General features: G+C 47.6%; 1 protein-coding gene across 6 annotated transcripts in view; it reads left to right on the forward strand.

Moving 5' to 3' along the window:
- ttll3 (tubulin tyrosine ligase-like family, member 3) overlaps positions 1–16,273 on the forward strand; it is a 114,041-nt gene that overhangs the window by 52,410 nt on the left and 45,358 nt on the right. For 5 of the 6 annotated variants that reach the window (XM_070895459.1, XM_070895460.1, XM_070895458.1 and 2 more), the window contains one exon: positions 10,418–10,543. The exons of the other annotated variant lie outside the window; for it this stretch is intronic. In XM_070895459.1, the coding sequence (XP_070751560.1) occupies positions 10,418–10,543 (126 nt within the window). The remainder of the gene's footprint in view (positions 1–10,417; positions 10,544–16,273) is intronic. 6 annotated transcript variants of the gene reach the window in all.

A 16,273-nucleotide genomic window follows, 5' to 3' on the forward strand; every position in this document is an offset into this window, starting at 1 on the left:
ACGTCTTCTGCCTCCACACAGATTTCCTTTATGATTTCTAATAGGCCCCACTCTTTTTCTCTCGTTATCCACTTGCTCTTAATGTATTTATAAAACATCTTTGGGTTTTCCCTGATTTTACTTGCCAACATTCTTTCATGCTCTCTCTTTGTTTTCCTGATATCTTTTTTAATTGCACCCCTGCACTTCTTATACTCCTCTAGAGTTTCTGCAGTGTTGAGTTCTTGGCATCTGTCATAAGCTTCATTTTTTTTTCCTTTATATATCAGGTTATATTGACCTTGGAGGGAGTGCAGCATAGATTTATTAGAATGATACCTGGACTCCAAAGGTTAAATTATGAGGAGAGATTACAGAAACTAGGATTGGATTCCCTAGAATTTAGAAGGTTGAGGGGTGATTTGATCGAAGTTTTTGAGATATTAAGGGAAACTGATAGGGTAGATAGAGAGAAACTATTTCCGCTGGTTGGGGAGTGTAGGACTACGGGGCATAGTCTAAAATTTAGAGCCAGGCCTTTCAAGAGTGAAGTTAGGAAACACTTCCACACACAAAGGGCCCAAGTTTCCACATGATTCGCGCCTGATTTTTAGGATCAACTGGTGGAGAACGGACTATTTTAGAAATCGCAATTCTCCACATTTTTTTTTCTGCAGTTCTAGTCAGGTAGAACAGTTCTAGTTTAGAACAGAATTTTTTCTTCAAAAGGGGGCGTGTCCAGCCACTGACGCCTGATTTGAAAGTTTCCACAGTGAAAATGTACTCCAAACTAAAGTAGAATGGAGCCAGTGAAGATTTTTGTAGAACTGAAAAAACCTGTTCTACACATTAAAAAATCAGGCGCAGGTTACAAATTAGGCGTCCAGAACGAGGTGGGGGGGAAGGGAACTCATTAAATTCGACAATAAATCCTTATTTATACTTCTACAAATATTATACAAATAAATCCAACCTGAATAAACATTTATAAGCCAAGAAAAGATTAAATAAACCATCTTCCTACCTGTGTGAAAGTGCTTCAGCCAGGGAGAATTCTGCAGCTGTTCGTGCCGCTGAGCGAGAGAGGGAGGGAGAGAGAGAAGGGGAGAGGGAGGAGGGGGAGGGGAGGAGGGGAGAGGGAGGAGGGGGAGGGGAGGGGAAGAGAGGGGGGGGGTCGGGGAAGGGGGGGGGGCCGGGGAACAGGAGCGGGTGTCGGGTCGGGGGAGCGGGTGTCGGGGCGGGGGGGGGGGAAGCGGAGCAGGTGTCGGGTCGGGGGGGAGCGGGTGTCGGGTCGGGGGGGGGAGGGAGCGGGCCTCGGGTCGGGGCGGGGAGCGGGTCTCGGGTCGGGGCGGGGGGGGAGAGCGGGTCTCGGGTGTCGGGTCGGGGTGGGAGGGGGGGGGGGAGCGGATGTCGGGACTCGGTCGGGGCTGGGGTGTGCGGGTCTCGGGTGTCGGGTCGGTGGTGGGGGGGGGGGGGGGCGAGTGTCGGGGTCTGGTCAGGCGGGGAGCAGGAGCTGGCCGTGGGAGGAGCCTCATTCACGCAGCCTCAGTGAGGCCATTCGGCCAGGGCTAGGGGCTGCGTGCTTCGGGCCCCTCCCACACAGTTCGGCGCCTGGAGCTACTGCACTTGCGTGCCGACTGTAGCGCGCATGTGCAGAGGTCCCGGCACTGTTTTCAGCGCAGGGACCTGGCCCCGCCCCCCCCACAGCTCGTGCCGGCTGCGCCGAGTGCCACAGGACCTGAAAGTCGGTGGAGAATACCGAGGATTTTTTTAGGCGCCGTTTTAGGCGCGAAAAACGGGCGCCCAGCTCGGAGGGGCGCCCGTTTTTTTTCTTGTGGAAACTTGGGCCCAAAGTTGTGGTCGAAGTTTGGAACACTCTTCTGCAAACTGCAGTTGATGCCAAATCAATTGTTAATTTTAAATCTGAAATTAATAGATTTTTGTTAAGTAAATACATTAAGGGATTTGGAGCAAAAGCGGGTATATGAAGTTAGGTCACAGATCAGCCATTATCTTACTGAATGGTGGAACAGGCTCAAATGGCCTACTCCTGTTTCTATGTTCCTATATTCCTTAATCCCTTTCCAGAAACACATGGAATTTCTGCTTGAACAAATTTATACCTTCTATTTCAATGGTGATCTTTAGTAGTTTGTCCTCGAGTCCTTTACTCTTTAGGTAAAAAAAAATTATCTTACCATAGTGAACAATTTGCTTGGATCAACTTAGTGAATTACTTCCATAATCTTGAAAACTACTGCAAGGATTAGCAGGAAAGTATATTTCTGATTTTAATGTCTTGAAATAAACATGTGTACAGAACTGCAATGTACAGTTTGAATGTGCGCCAGCCTGAGACAGATGGCTTTGGGTAGACACAGTTGTGGGTTGAGCAGACAGATACAAGCACACAATCCGTGATTGATTAACAGCTCACCTCCCTCTAATGCTAACATTCATAGAGAATACTGTCAGTGGCAGGCAAATCACTAATCTAGTTGAAGAGTTCAGGTAATGTTATATACAAGGAAAACAAAGCTGGTCTAATTCACATTCATTATCTAAATCTACTCAATTGGATTACTGTCTTCAATTCATTGACAGTCTTCTCATATTAATAATGTATTAGTTTTTCATATAAATGTTTTGTACAATTGCTGTGCAGTGCTGCATGACCTATGAACTCACAGAATATGACAAGCAAAATTTACTGTCCAGTAAATATTCTAGAATAATCTTTTACACATCTCAGCACACAATCTCACCCAATTTAGAGTCTGCACCCATCACTTCCATTATAATATGGATTTTGTTCGATTCTTGTACATCAAGACATGACTGCTGATCAGTCATAAGCATCTTAAAATGATGCCAGATTCAAATATCTAATCAGATTTCTGAGATCTGCATGCAATACATTGGTCCTCAAATTACAGTCAGAGACTTCCCCGGGTGAATGCCTCCGATCCGCAAGAAAAGTGCGCAGCTAACTGGTGCCTCCGTATCTTCAGACTCTTGCTGTCCTGGGCCTACAGGTGTGTGTCTCCCAGGCGTGCATGCGGTTCGCAAGCATCCCTGGGATCACGTAGGTCAGCCCAACCAATCAAAAAGAAGGATTACCATTATGCATATGGAGATTCCATTTACGTACGGAATCCCCATAAGCAGAATAGGAATCCCCTAAAAAAACAAACCTTCACTGCACACCGTCACATGTTTAAAATTAATTAAAATACAATTTGATTAAACATTTAAAATAAAAATATAATTTTTTGTAAAATAAATTTAAACATTTTTAAAGAGGCCAAAAATAACCTAAACCAATTTACAAAGATTTTTGAACTTTTAAATGATTTCTAAAAAATTGTTTTAATATTTGTTTAAACCCTTATGCTGGTAAAAGAAGGCATGATGCCTGCTTCTACCAGGCACTTACGAAGGCTCTGGAAAGTCCGGGCCATTATAGGTATATAAAAAGGAAAAGAGTAGCTAAAATAAATGTTGGTCCCTTAGAGGACGAGACCGGGGAATTAGTAATCGCGAACATGGAGATGATAGAAACTCTGAACAAATACAGTAGAGGACACTAACAATATCCCAACAGTGGATAATCAAGGGACTATAGGGGGAGGGAGGAACTTAACACAATCACAATCACTAAGGAGGTGGTACTCAGTAAGGTAATGGGACTCAAGGCAGATAAATCCCCTGGACCTGAAGGCTTGCATCCCAGGGTCTTAAGAGAAGTAGCGGCAGGGATAGTGGATGCATTGGTTGTAATTTACCAAAATTCCCTGGATTCTGGATTGGAAAACTGCAAATGTAACACCCCTATTTAAAAAAAGGAGGCAGACAAAAAGCAGGAAACTAGACCAGTTAGCCTAACATCTGTGGTTGAGAAAATGTTCGAGTCCATTATTAAAGAAGTATTTGCAGGACATTTGGAAAAGCATAATTCGGTCAGGCAGAGTCCGCATGGATTTATGAAGGGGAAGTCATGTTTGACAAATTTGCTGGAATTCTTTGAGGATGTAACAAACAGGGTGGATAAAGGGGAACCAATGGATGTGGTGTATTTGGACTTCAGGAAGGCATTTGCCACATAAAAGGTTACTGCACAAGATAAAGGTTCACTGGGTTGGGGGTAATATATCAGTACGGATAGAGGATTAGCTAACGAACAGAAAACATAGAGTCGGGATAAATGGTTCATTCTCTGGTTGGCAATCAGTAACTAATGGGGTGCTGCAGGGATCAGTGCTGGGACCCCAACTATTTACAATCTATATTAACGACTTGGAAGAGGGGACCGAGTGTAACGTGGCCAAGTTTGCTGACGATACAAAGATGGGAGAAAAAGCAATGTGTGAGGAGGACACAAAAAATCTGCAAAAGGACATAGACAGGCTAAGTGAGTGGGTTAAAATTTGGCAGATGGAGTATAATGTTGGAAAGTGTGAGGTCATGCAGTTTGGCAGAGAAAAAAAATTAAAGAGCAAATTATTATTTACATGGAGAAAGATTGCAAAATGCTGTAGTACAGCGGGACCTGGGGGTACTTGTGCATGAAACATAAAAGGTTAGTATGCAGGTACAGCAAGTGATCAGGAAGGCCAATGGAATCTTGGCCTTTATTGCAAAGGGGATGGAATATAAAAGCAGGGAAGTCTTGCTGCAGTTGTACAAGGTATTGGGGGGCCACACCTGGAATACTGCGTGCAGTTTTGGTTTCCATACTTACGAAAGAATATACTTGCTTTGAAGGCAGTTCAGAGAAAGTTCACTAGGTTGATTCCGGAGATGAGGGGGTTGACCTATAAGGAAAGGTTGAGTAAGTTGGGCCTCTACTCATTGGAATTCAGACGATTGAGAGGTGATCTTATCGAAACGTATAAGATTATGAGGGGGCTTGACAAGGTGGATGCAGAGAGAATGTTTTCACTGATGGGGGAGTCTAGAACTAGGGAGCATAATCTTAGAATTAGGGGCCGCCCATTTAAAACTGAGTTGAGGAGAAATTTATTTTCTCAGAGGGTTAAATCTGTGGAATTCACTGCCTCAGAGAGCTGTGGAAGCTGGGACATTGAATAAATTTAAGACAGAGATAGAAAGTTTCTTAACCGATAAGAGAATAAGGGGTTATGGGGAGCGGGCGGGGAAGTGGAGCTGAGTCCATGATTGGATCAGCCAAGATCATATTAAATGACGGACCAGGCTCGAGGGGCCGTGTGCTCAATCCTGCTCCTATTTCTTATGTTCTTATGTTTCCTAGCAACTAGATACATAGCTAAATAACTGTCTGTAAACCGTGAACAATCTTTCAAACAGCTGTGAACAGTAGAAACTTTGACTATTCCTATGATTTCCTGAGCCACAGAGCCATATGATCCCGTAAACAATAAAAACAGATTGGTCCCATAAATCCCTGTGCTGTATTGATGGAGGCCTGGCAACAGGTTACCTGCCTACCCTTTGGGCATGGGGCCGATATAATCCGGGGAGATCGCAGGGAAGAAAAGCAGGGGAAAATTATCCTGTATCATACCCTTAAAAACCCTCAAATAATAAAATAACATCACATGGAAAGGAGAGTGATTGATCATTGAGTTATAACAACTGAAGGCAGGAGTTCTGTCTGTGTTGATTGCGTTGGCTTGTGATTTTCTAATGCTAGACCAGTATGAAGCATTACATCTTCATGTCATGTATGTAACCTGTACGTAACAACACTGCAATACTGTATATACGTAAGAAATGCACACCTTGACCATGGGGTGAACTTGTGGGAGACACTCCTCATCTGGTCATCACTTCTTGGTCCTGTGAATAAAGGTTCAGGTCATGGAGTGACCTTGTCCATAGAATGTGCCTTGTGTGGATTTGCGGTATTGTGTAAGGACTTTACATTGGCGACGAGAAACGGGAATCAACGACCCACGAGAATGGCCACCGGCAGCACAGATGAACGGTACTGTGTTGGTGAGGACTGGGACGATTTCATTGAGAGGCTCCAGCAGAGTTTTGTCACGAAGGACTGGCTGGGAGACGCAGTGGCCGACAAGCGAAGGGATCATCTGCTGACCAGCTGTGGACCTAAGACTTACGCGCTCATGAAAGACCTGCTAGCACCCGAGAAGCCGGCGGACAAAACTTTGGAACAGCTCAGCAAACTAATTGGTGAGCACCTCAAACTGGCGAGCAGCGTACACATGGCCCAACACAGATTCTATACCCACCGACATTGGGAAGGACAGAGTATACCGGATTTTGTTGCGGACCTTCGGTGCTTGGCCAGCCTCTAAGTTCACAGACGCCTGCAGGGGGGAGATGCTAAGGGATTTCTTTGTTGAGGGCATCGGTTATGCTGGAATTTTCAGAAAGCTAATTGAGACCAAGGACTTGACCTTGGAAGCGGCGGCCTTGATGGCTCAGACTTTTACGGCGGTGGAGGAGGAAACCAGGATAATATAGACGCGCAATTCTGCCTCCAGCGTGGCGATGGATCAGGGAGTCAATATCACAAACGCGACACAAAGCCCCGCAGGCAGGCAAGGGCAGTTCGACACACCCCAGGCAGCAATAGACCCAAGAGTACGTCTCCAACAGAGACAATGCGAGGCCGAACGGACATTTACGCCCCCCCAGCGGATAATGCGGCCCGGGATGGGGCCAGTGACACCCACTAACAGGGTGCTCAAGAGTAGTCAAAGGGACAATCAGCGAGGAATGTCTTGTAACAGCTCTTTTGTTCACAACAATGGGAATCTCAGTTATGCTGGAGGTGTGGGGGCAGACATGCTGCCAGGACTTGCAGGTTTCAACAGTTCGTCTGCAGAAATTGTAACCTCAGTGGCCATTTAGCCAGAATGTTCAGAAAGCCTGTAACCAGGCTAATCTACGAGGTGGATGAACCTGATGAGGGGTCTGCGAGGCAGGATGATGCTTGGGGCAAATCAATGGACGCTGAAGTTCAGCGGGTTCATGTGGCAAACATTCACAGCTCATATACCAAAACGCCACCTATGATGATGAAAGTCCTATTAAACGGCATCCCTGTACGCATGGAGCTGGACACGGGGGCCAGCCAGTCACTCATGAGTGTTCAACAATTTGAAAAGCTGTGGCCACTCAAAGCCAGCAGATCCAAACTAGAACGCATTGAGACGCAATTACGGACATACACCAAAGAAATCATTCCAGTGCTAGGCAGTGCAATGTTGGCGGTCACACACAATGGATCGGTGAACCGGCTGCCGCTCTGGATTGTCCCGGGCAATGGGCCCGCACTGTTGGGAAGGAGCTGGTTAGCTGAGATGAGCTGGAAATGGGGGGATGTGCACGCCATCTCATCTGTGGAGCGAAGTTCATGCTCACAGGTCCTACAGCAATTTGAGTCACTATTTCAACCTGGCGTCGGGATGTTCAAAGGTACCAAAGTAGTGATACGCATCACCCCGGACACCAGACCAGTGCACCACAAAGCCAGAGCTGTGCCGTATGTGATGCGGGAGAAAATTGAGAGCGAGTTGGACCAGTTGCTGAAAGAGGGCATCATCTCGCCCGTTGAATTCAGCGACTGGGCGGGCCCCATCGTTCCCGTCCTAAAAGCGAATGGCTGTGTCAGGATCTGTGGAGACTACAAGGCCACTATCAACCGGGTGTCCCTACAAGACCAATACCCGCTCCCGAGAGTGAAGGACCTTTTTGCCACACTGGCAGGCGGCAAGCTGTTCACCAAGTTGGACCTCACTTCAGCCTACATGACCCAAGAACTGGCCGACGAATCTAAACTACTGACTATCATCACCACGCACAAGGGACTGTTTGTTTAAACAAGTGTCCGTTTGGCATTCGGTCAGCGGCTGCAATTTTTCAAAGAATAATGGAAAGCCTGCTCAAATCCATTCCGGGAACGATCGTATTTCAGGACAACATCCTCATCACCGGTCGTGACACTGAGGAACACCTCCACAACCTGGAGGAGGTGCTACACCGACTGGACTGCAACTCAAAAAGTCTAAATGTGTGTTGTTGGCTCCCGAGGTCGAGTTTCTGGGCAGGAGGGTTGCTGCAGACGGGATTCGGCCCACTGAATCCAAAACAGAGGTGATTCGACGAGCGCCCAGGCCCTGCAACACATCAGAGTTGCGTTCATTTCTGGGACTCCTGAGCTATTTCGGGAACTTTCTGCCAAACTTAAGCACATGGTCGAAGCCGCTACACGTGCTCCTGCGTAAGGGTTGCGATTGGTTTTGCGGGGACTGTCAGGAACGGGCTTTCAATCGGGCGCGGAACCTACTTTGTTCAAATAAGTTGTTGACCCTGTACGACCCCCGTAAGAAATTGGTTCTGACATGTGATGCATCGTCGTATGGGGTTGGGTGCGTGTTGCAGCAGGGTAACGCTGAGGGCCAACTACAACCTGTTGCTTATGCCTCCAGGTCGCGCTCTCAAGCTGAACGGGGATATGGGATGGTTGAGAAGGAAGCACTCGCATGTGTCTATGGGGTGAAAAAGATGCATCAGTACCTTTTTGGCAGGAGGTTCGAATTAGAAACTGACCCCAAGCTGTTAACATCCCTGCTGTCAGACAGCAAGGCTGTCAATGCCAATGCGTCAGCTCGCATACAGCGATGGGCTCTCATACTCGCTGCGTATGACTACACAATCCGGCACCGGCCTGGCACCGAAAACTGCGCTAACGCGCTCAGCAGGCTTCCACTGGCCACCACTGAGGGGGCAGCGGAGCAAAGCGCTGAGATGGTCATGGCTGTCGATGCCTTTGACAGCGCAGGCTCCGCCAGATCAAAATCTGGACCAACAGAGATCCCCTCCTATCCTTAAGAAATGTGTCCAACTGTCTACTATGGGGCAGCCGGGTAGTCATGCTCCAGAGGGGCAAGGAAGCATTCATCAGGGAACTCCACAGCGAGCACCCAGGCTTCGTGCTGATGAAGGCCATTGCCCGGTCACATGTGTGGTGGCCGGCAATTGATTCAGACCTGGAACATTGTGTTCGCAGGTGCACGACGTGTGCCCAGCTGGGTAATGTCCCCAGGGAGGACCCGCTCAGCCCGTGGTCCTGGCCCAACAGGCCATGATCACGTATTCACGTAGACTATGCGGGCCCGTTCATGGGAAAAATGTTTATCATTGTGGTTGATGCGCACTCGAAATGGATCGAGCGCATCATTTTGAATTTGTGCATGACATCCACCACCGTGGAGAGTCTGCGCGTGGTCTTTGCAACCCACGGCTTGCCGGACATCCTTGTTAGCGATAATGGCCCATGTTTCATAAGCTACGAATTCTGGGAGTTCATGTCGGGTAATGGCATTAACCATGTCAGGACAGCACCGTTCAAGCCGGCTTCCAATGGCCAGGCGGAACGTGCGGTCCAAATCATAAAACAAGGCATGCTCCGGATTCAAGGATCCTCCCTTCAATGCCGCTTATCGCGCCTCCTGCTGGCCTATGGGTCCCGACCGCACTCGCTCACGGGGGTCCCGTCTGCGGAGCTACTCATGAAATGAACACTCAAAACTCGGCTGTCCCTCATTCATCCAGTCCTGTCTGACATTGTTGAGGGCAAGCGCCAGTCCCAAAATGAGTACCATGACCGAAATTCAAGGGGGCGATGTATAGAAATTAATGACCCCGTATTTGTTCTCAATCACGCTTTGGGGCCCAAATGGTTTGAGGGTACTTTATTAGACAAAGAGGGGAATAGTGTCATAATGGTTAAACTTAACAATGGGCAGATATGCCGCAAGCATCTGGACCAAGTTTTTTAAAAAAAGGTTCACCAAAGACACTGAGGAACCTGAGGAAGATCATGAGATGGTATTCACACCACCGCCAAGGAACGAGCAACAAGAACATTCAGCAGCATGCACAGTCCCTGCGATCAGCCCGGACAGGCCGGAATCAGCACAGGTGACAGACACGTATACCAAGGCTCAACAACCAGAGCCTCAACTGCGGCGCTCCACAAGAGAGCGCAGATCACCCGAGAGACTTAACCTGTGATCCCAATAAGATGTTGAGGGGGAGGTAATGTCATGTATGTAACAACACTGCAATACTGTATATACGTAAGAAATGCACACCTTGACCACAGAGGGTGAACTTGTGGGAGACACTCCTCAACTGGTCATCCAGGTATATAAAGGGAGGTCCCATGCAGGGTCATCACTTCTTGGTCCTGTGAATAAAGGTTCAGGTCATGGAGTGACCTTGTCCATAAAATGTGCCTCGTGTGGATTTGTGGTATTGTGTAAGGACTTTACACTTCAGAAAATATTTTAGAAAACTCTCAATTATGCATTATAGAGTTTCGCCAAAGAGAATGTTATGGTCGGTTGCTCTTTGTCCTTGTTTTAATTGTTCCTTACTCCACAAATGGGCTACCTTAATCATTATCCTTCATTATCTTCAGAGGATTTCAGAATGACAGCAGCCCGAAGCATTCTGAAGTGGGTTGCGGAACTGAAGAAGAAGAGTGAACTTTCTCAAAACAGGCATGATCAGAGAGACACAACACCAAGATCTTCTGTGCTGGAAGGTAGTAGAGAAAGGGACCCCCAAGATTCCCTTACAAAATATTGAGGAGAAAAGGGATCTTTGGGTTCATGATGACACAGGTACAAGAGAAGTGAAATTCCTAAGTTCACTGTGCTATGAGGCCAAGGAGAAAGGGAGCCCCAGGTTCACTATGATACAGGGTAGTAGAGCAAGACTTACTTTCACAGGAAAGCAATACTGTGTTGAAAGAAATAAGTTTGGTGGTCTTTTTCATTCCATGCTTTCTTCTATTCTCCACTCTGATAACTATAATGGTCCAAAGTAAAATGCATTTTGGCCGCCTCAATCCAGTTCCTCTAGACCACACATAATTTGCCATAAATTTTAAAACTCAGTCAAAGAGGCTATGAGGGTGGTTGGTGTGAAAAACTAAAATGTTAGACCGCTGCAATAGGAGTTGCTCTTCTGAGATTCAGGCTAAGGCACATTTTGGCAGAGCAGTATATACACAAATTTACCCTCTATCTAACCTCGAAATGTTTGATTCTGATATGGGGTGTAAAAAGTGTCAAAATATTACCTTTCCCAGCAATGATTTATCCATGCAGAGGTCATTGGAGTCGTGGACTGCCCGTGAATTGTGACATCAGTATTCCATCAATTGGATGATTTAAGTTGAATTAATTGAGTCTATGTCACAGCCTTAAACACAGCACATACCAGAGATGATAAATAGTTTAATTTTGTGTACTTTGCCGTGACTTTTCATTTGTACATATAATTTCTGGAGGCTCAGAGGTACAAGAAGCAGCAAGTTGCTCAAGGAGCCCAGATGACAGTGGCACTGGTCCCTGGCAGTACTATGAGTACCACTGAATTCAATTTATCAAATGATAATATATATTAGAATTTCTGCACAATAGAAAAAGATTTGCAGGCAGCTTATAAATCTTTAAAACTACTTGGGGCCAAAATTCAGGGTCCGGAAAGGCCCGTTACTGCTGTTTTGCAGTGGCAATGCAGCGGAATCAAGTGGTCGCCATATTGCAGTCGATTGGCTGCCACGACCCAAATTCAGTTCGAGGATTTTTCGGTCAGTCCCCACTTCCGCCCCACTGCTGCCGACCAGCACAAGCGCATCCTCAAAGTGCGCACCGCCAGCACACATCCACTCCAAATTTACATCAAAAAATCTTTGATCCGCGGTGCCCCGACAGTTTTTTCTGTCGGTGCACCTGGTTTCTTGTGTCTGAGCCATGGCAGCACAGTGGCCCTTCCAAGAGGGGGGGCACACTGCCGCGGCCGCCATGTTTTGTTTGCCAGCCGACTTCCCGATCGCTCGGCCAATTATTGACCCGGGTTTGGCCAGGCCGCCAACAGGCAGCTTAGGACCCCCTCTTGGATGCCAGGCCGCTGGCCTGGCCGAACCCCTTCCTGGTGGCCTCGTGGCCGAACCTACAGAATCGCCGATTCGCCTTCAAATGAGGGGAGAGACGTGTGACGCACACGCGCAGTGCTGTCACCACTGCTCTGCCGCTGAGTGACACTCAGTCCCACTCCAACTTCTGCCCGTCACCAAGACTTACCGCCGCACTTCCACCCCCATTTTGACCGACTTCCGGTTCCTTGCAAAAAAAAGTTCAAAGTGCAGAAAATCAATTGGAAGGCGCCTCATCGCATCTGGTGGTAAAAACAGGTAAAAAACTCGTATGTGCACCAGCTTTCTGAATTTTGGCCCCCTAGGATTTGTTATGGGGTGGGGGGGGCGGGGACCCTTGTGCTCATCAAGGTGTGGGATACCTATGCTGAGCATCTTTTAAAAACTTTTTGCCCCTTTTCAATTATCTTTTCATTTTGTCGTGCAGTTTTACATTATCTATAAACTTCAATGTTGAGATTTTAAAATTATGCCAAAAATATAATTTATGACCTGTTAGATGTGTATATCTCATGTGTATATATTTTTTAAAAGGTATCTTTTGGTGGTAATCCAGTCCAAAAAATGGCAGCTGTGTGTTTAGCTGCCTGCATCCTAAGCTCAGAAATTCCCTCCCTAAATCTCTACACTATTTAAGACGCACCTTAAAACCTACCACTTTGACCAAACTTTTGGTCATCTGCCCTAATATCCCCATATAACTTCCTCTAAGGTTCCCCCCTGCCCTAGCCCTGAACTCGCATCTTTCTCCAGATTCTCTCCATGACCTCTCCGCGCTCATCTTGTCCATGAGACCCACTTCCTGCTCCTTCGACCCTATTCCCACTAAACTGCAGAACTTCCAACTTCCTTTTCTGGCTCCCATGTTAGCTGATATTGTTAACAGTTCTCTCTCCTCATTTCCTTCAAACTTGTTGTCATCACCCTTCTCAAAAAGCCAACCCTTGATCTCTCCCTCCTTGCGCAAACTACCACCCCATCTCCAATGTTCCTTTCCACTTAAGTCCTTGAATGTATTGTTGCCTCCCAAATCTGTGCCCATCTTTCCCGGAACTCCATGTTTGAATCCTCCCAATCAGGTTTCCACCCCTGCACCACTGAAACGGCTCTTAACACAAATGACATCCTAAGTGACTGTGACAAAGGTAAACTCTCCTCGTCTTTCTCGACCTGTCTGCAGCCTTTGACACGATTGACCACTCCATCCTCCTCCAAATCCTCTCCACCGTCATCCAGCTGAGTGGGACTGCAATTGCCTGGTTCCATTCTTATCTATCTAAGAATGGCTTCTGTGATGGTGCGAATGTCCGGAGGAGGCCGATATGGATCATCCACTTGACACTTCTGCCTGAAGATGGTTGCAAACGCTTCAGCCTTGTCTTTTGTCTTTTGAGGATGGGGATATCCATGGAGCCACCTCCTCCCATTAGTTGTTTAATTGTCCACCACCATTCACAACTGGATGTGGCAGGAGTACAGAGCTTTGGTCTGATCTGGTCTATTGTGGGATCGCTTAGCTCTGTTTAGCATGCATATATCTCTGTTTAGCATGCATGTAGTCCTGTGTTGCAGCTTCCCCAGGTTGGCACCTTATTTTTAGATATGCCTGGTGCTGCTCCTGGCATGCTCGTCTACACTCCTTATTAAACCAGGGTTGGTCCCCTGGCTTGATGGTAATGGTAGAGTGAGAGATATGCCAGGTCATGAAATTAGATTGTGGTGGAATACAATTTTGCTGCTGTTGATGGCCCAGTTTTGAGCTGCTAGATCGGTTCTGAATCTATCCCATTTAGTACGGTGGTAGTGCCACACAACATGATGAAGAGTGTCCTCAGTGTGAAGACGGGTCTTCGTTTCCACAAGGACTGTGCGGTGATCACTGCTACCAGTGCTGTTATGGACAGATGCATCTGTGACAGGTAGATTGGTGAAGACGAGGTCAAGTAGGTTTTTTCCTCATGTTGGTTCCCTCACCACCTGCGCAGGCACAGTCTGGCAGCTGTGTCCTTCAGGACTCTGCCAGCTTGGTCAGTAGTGTTGCTGCCGAGCCACTCTTGATGATGGCCATTGAAGTCCCCCACCCAGAGTAGATTCAGTGCTTCTTCCAAGTGGTGGTCAACATGGAGGAGTACTGATTCATCAGCAGAGGGAGGGCAGTAGGTGGTAATCAGCAGGAGCTTTTCTTGCCTATGCTTGACCTGAAGCCATGAGTCTTCATGAGGTCCGGAGTCAACGTTGAGGACTCCCAGGGCCATGCCCATGCCCTCCTGATTGTATACCACTGTGGCATCACCTCTGATGAGTCTGCCCTGCTGGTGGAATAGGAAAGACTTACTCACCAACAACCTGCTCCTCGATGCTCAGTTTGGGATCTGTCATGATTACTCAGCAGACCTCATTACAGCCTTGGTACAAACATGGACAAAAGACCTGAATTGCAGGTGAGGTCAGAGTGACATTAAGGCAGCAATTGACCGAGTGCGGCACCAAAGACTCTTAGTTAAACTGAAGTCAATGGGGATCCGGGGGGAAACTCTCCATTGGCTGGAGTTATACTTAACACAAAGGAAGATGGTTGTGGTTATTGGAGACCAATCATCTCGGCCTAGGTCAGCTCTGCAGGAGTTCCTCAGGGCAGTGTTTCAGGCCCAATCCTCTTCAGCTGCTTCATCAATGACCTTTCCTCCAACATAAGGTCAGAAGTGGGGATGTTCGCTGATGATTGAACAGTGTTCAGGTCCATTCGCAATTTCTCAGATAATCAGGCAGCCTGTGCCTACATGCAGCAAGACCTGAACGACATCCAGGCTTGGGCTGATAAATCATCACAGGCAGTCCCTTGGAGTCTGTTATGTATTTGAACCTCACCTGTGTGTAAGACTTGCCACTAGAGGGCAAACCTGTGGGAGACCTATGGTTCACTTGTGTACCCTGGTGCAACCAGGTATAAAAAGCAGGCCACCACGTTGCTGCCTCACTTTGGAGTTATGTTAAAGAGACCAAGGTCACAATGGTTTGAGCTTACAACACAGTCTCATGGAGTTATTCTGAACATAACAACTGGCGACGAGTTACAGATCACGAACTTTCACATGGAAATGGCTGCCGTTGGTATTCTTGAGAGATTTGTTGAGGGTGATGATTGGGATGCCTTCGTTGAGCGCTTCAGCCAGTACTTTGTGGCCAACGAATTGGACATGGCTGAAACAGAGATCAAGTGCAGGGCGATTCTCCTCACTGTATGTGGGTCATCGGTATATGGCCTTCTTAAAAATTTGCTGGCACCGGTCAAACTCATGGACAAATCATACACAGAGCTGTATACGCTTGCTAAGGAACAACTCAAGCCAAAGGAGAGCATCCTGATGGCCAGGTACCGCTTTTATACGCACCGTCACTCCGTAGGCCAGAACATGGCAAGATTTGTCTTGCGGGGCAGTGCGACCTTGCAGGATCCTTGGGGGAAATGTTGTGGGACTTTTTCGTGCTTGGAATTGGCCACAAGGACATCCTTCGCAAACTGCTGTCTGCCGAATCCCTGGATCTGAGCAAGGCCATCACGATAGCCCAAGCCTTCACATCCACGAACGACAACATGAAACAGATATCGTCACAGAATCGAAGCTCACCGGCAAGTACTGTGCTTAAAATAATGCCTTCAGCAGGCAGGACTGTACATGGTAGGGCCCACACGACCGCAGAGGCCTTGCCCAGTGTGACTCAGAGGCCGCTGAGGAGTGCTAATGTGAATCCATTAACGCCATGCTGGCACTGCGGGGGCAGTCACAGAGCCCATCAATGTCGATTCAAGTACTACGTGTGCAAGGGCTGTGGAACAATGGGGCACCTCCAGCAATTGTGCAAGCGACCTCGGACTCACCACGTGGCAAAGTCAGCAGAGAACAACCGATCCAGCGCGGATCACGCTGAACGAGCAGGAGAGGCAACTCGACCGGAGGATGAGAAGGAAGTACATGGGGTACACACCTTCACCACCAAAATCCCTCCGATAAGGTTAAAAGTCAAACTTAACGGCATTCCAGTCTCCATGGAATTGAACACGGGGGTGAGTCAATCGATTATGAGCCAGAAGACCTTTTGAGAAACTGTGGAGTAACAAGGCACAGAGACCAAAACTGAGCCCGATTCACACTAAACTGCGCACTTACACCAAAGAACTCGGACCTGTTATCTGCAGTGCGGCAGTGAAAGTATCGTATGACGGAATGGTGTATGATTTACCACTATGGATTGTACCAGGCGATGGCCCTACGCTGTTCGGCAGGAGCTAGCTAGGCAAGATCCGGTGGATCTGGGACGACATCAAAGCCC

Source organism: Pristiophorus japonicus, chromosome 12, assembly GCF_044704955.1.
Source record: "Pristiophorus japonicus isolate sPriJap1 chromosome 12, sPriJap1.hap1, whole genome shotgun sequence".
Taxonomy (NCBI): domain Eukaryota; kingdom Metazoa; phylum Chordata; class Chondrichthyes; family Pristiophoridae; genus Pristiophorus; species Pristiophorus japonicus.